Genomic DNA, 872 nt, shown 5'->3' on the forward strand with positions numbered 1-872 from the left:
CGGATGACGGCACCTGGATGCCCAGCGGGTAGCCGCCGCCGGGCCGCAAGCCGCGCACGTGCGACGTTAGCAGGTTGTGCGTCAGGAGCTTCATCCTCCCGCAGCGCCGCCGTCTCCGTCCCCGCCGGAAGCCGGGTGACTGCCGGTCCAGGCGTCTTGTGTGTCCGTTAGACACCACTTCCGGCCTTGGTGTGCTATTCGGGAGGGTCCGGCTGGGAAACCCAAATCCCAAGAAAGAAGCTTCCGGCACGCTCTGGTTCCGGCGTCTTCCCGTTAGAGTAGGCGAATACTCTAGCGGGGCGGGGGGGACCGTCTCCGTCCCCGCCGGAAGCCGGGTGACTGCCGGTCCAGGCGTCTTGTGTGTCCGTTAGACACCACTTCCGGCCTTGGTGTGCTATTCGGGAGGGTCCGGCTGGGAAACCCAAATCCCAAGAAAGAAGCTTCCGGCACGCTCTGGTTCCGGCGTCTTCCCGTTAGAGTAGGCGAATACTCTAGCGGGGCGGGGGGGATATGCAAACGATATGCAAATCGTATGCAAATTAATCAAGATGTGTGTGTGGGCGGGTTGAAAGTCCACCCCTCCCGCCCTTTGCACCATATGCAAATGAGATGCAAACCAGCCCTGGTGAAATATCGTCCCCTCATTTCCTCACGCGCGAGCCAGTTATATCAATCAGCTGTGATTGAAACCCTCCTCCCTGCCCCTCCGCCGCGTGCCAATCAGCTGTGATTGAGTAGCCCCTCGCATGCAAATCAGCCGCGATTGGCTCCTCCCTCCCCTGGCTGCGCCTTGACCTGGGGGAGGGGGTGGAGGGCGTGAAGTGATCTCTCTCCGTGGGAGTTGTCACTCAGGGCGTTGTCATGGCAGCGGG

The 872-nt window shown here is 61.5% G+C and overlaps 1 protein-coding gene across 1 annotated transcript in view; it reads right to left on the bottom strand.

Annotated features, from left to right (window-relative positions):
• The window catches only part of TRMT112 (tRNA methyltransferase subunit 11-2), a 1,691-nt gene extending 1,414 nt beyond the window's left edge, over positions 1–277 (bottom strand). The window contains exon 1 of the mRNA XM_025193251.1: positions 14–277. Coding sequence (XP_025049036.1) covers positions 14–94 — 81 coding nt within the window. The 5' untranslated portion in view covers positions 95–277. The remainder of the gene's footprint in view (positions 1–13) is intronic.
• Between the last annotated feature and the right edge of the window lie 595 nt (positions 278–872).

This window comes from Alligator sinensis, unplaced genomic scaffold, assembly GCF_000455745.1.
Source record: "Alligator sinensis unplaced genomic scaffold, ASM45574v1 scaffold1860_2, whole genome shotgun sequence".
Lineage (NCBI taxonomy): Eukaryota > Metazoa > Chordata > Crocodylia > Alligatoridae > Alligator > Alligator sinensis.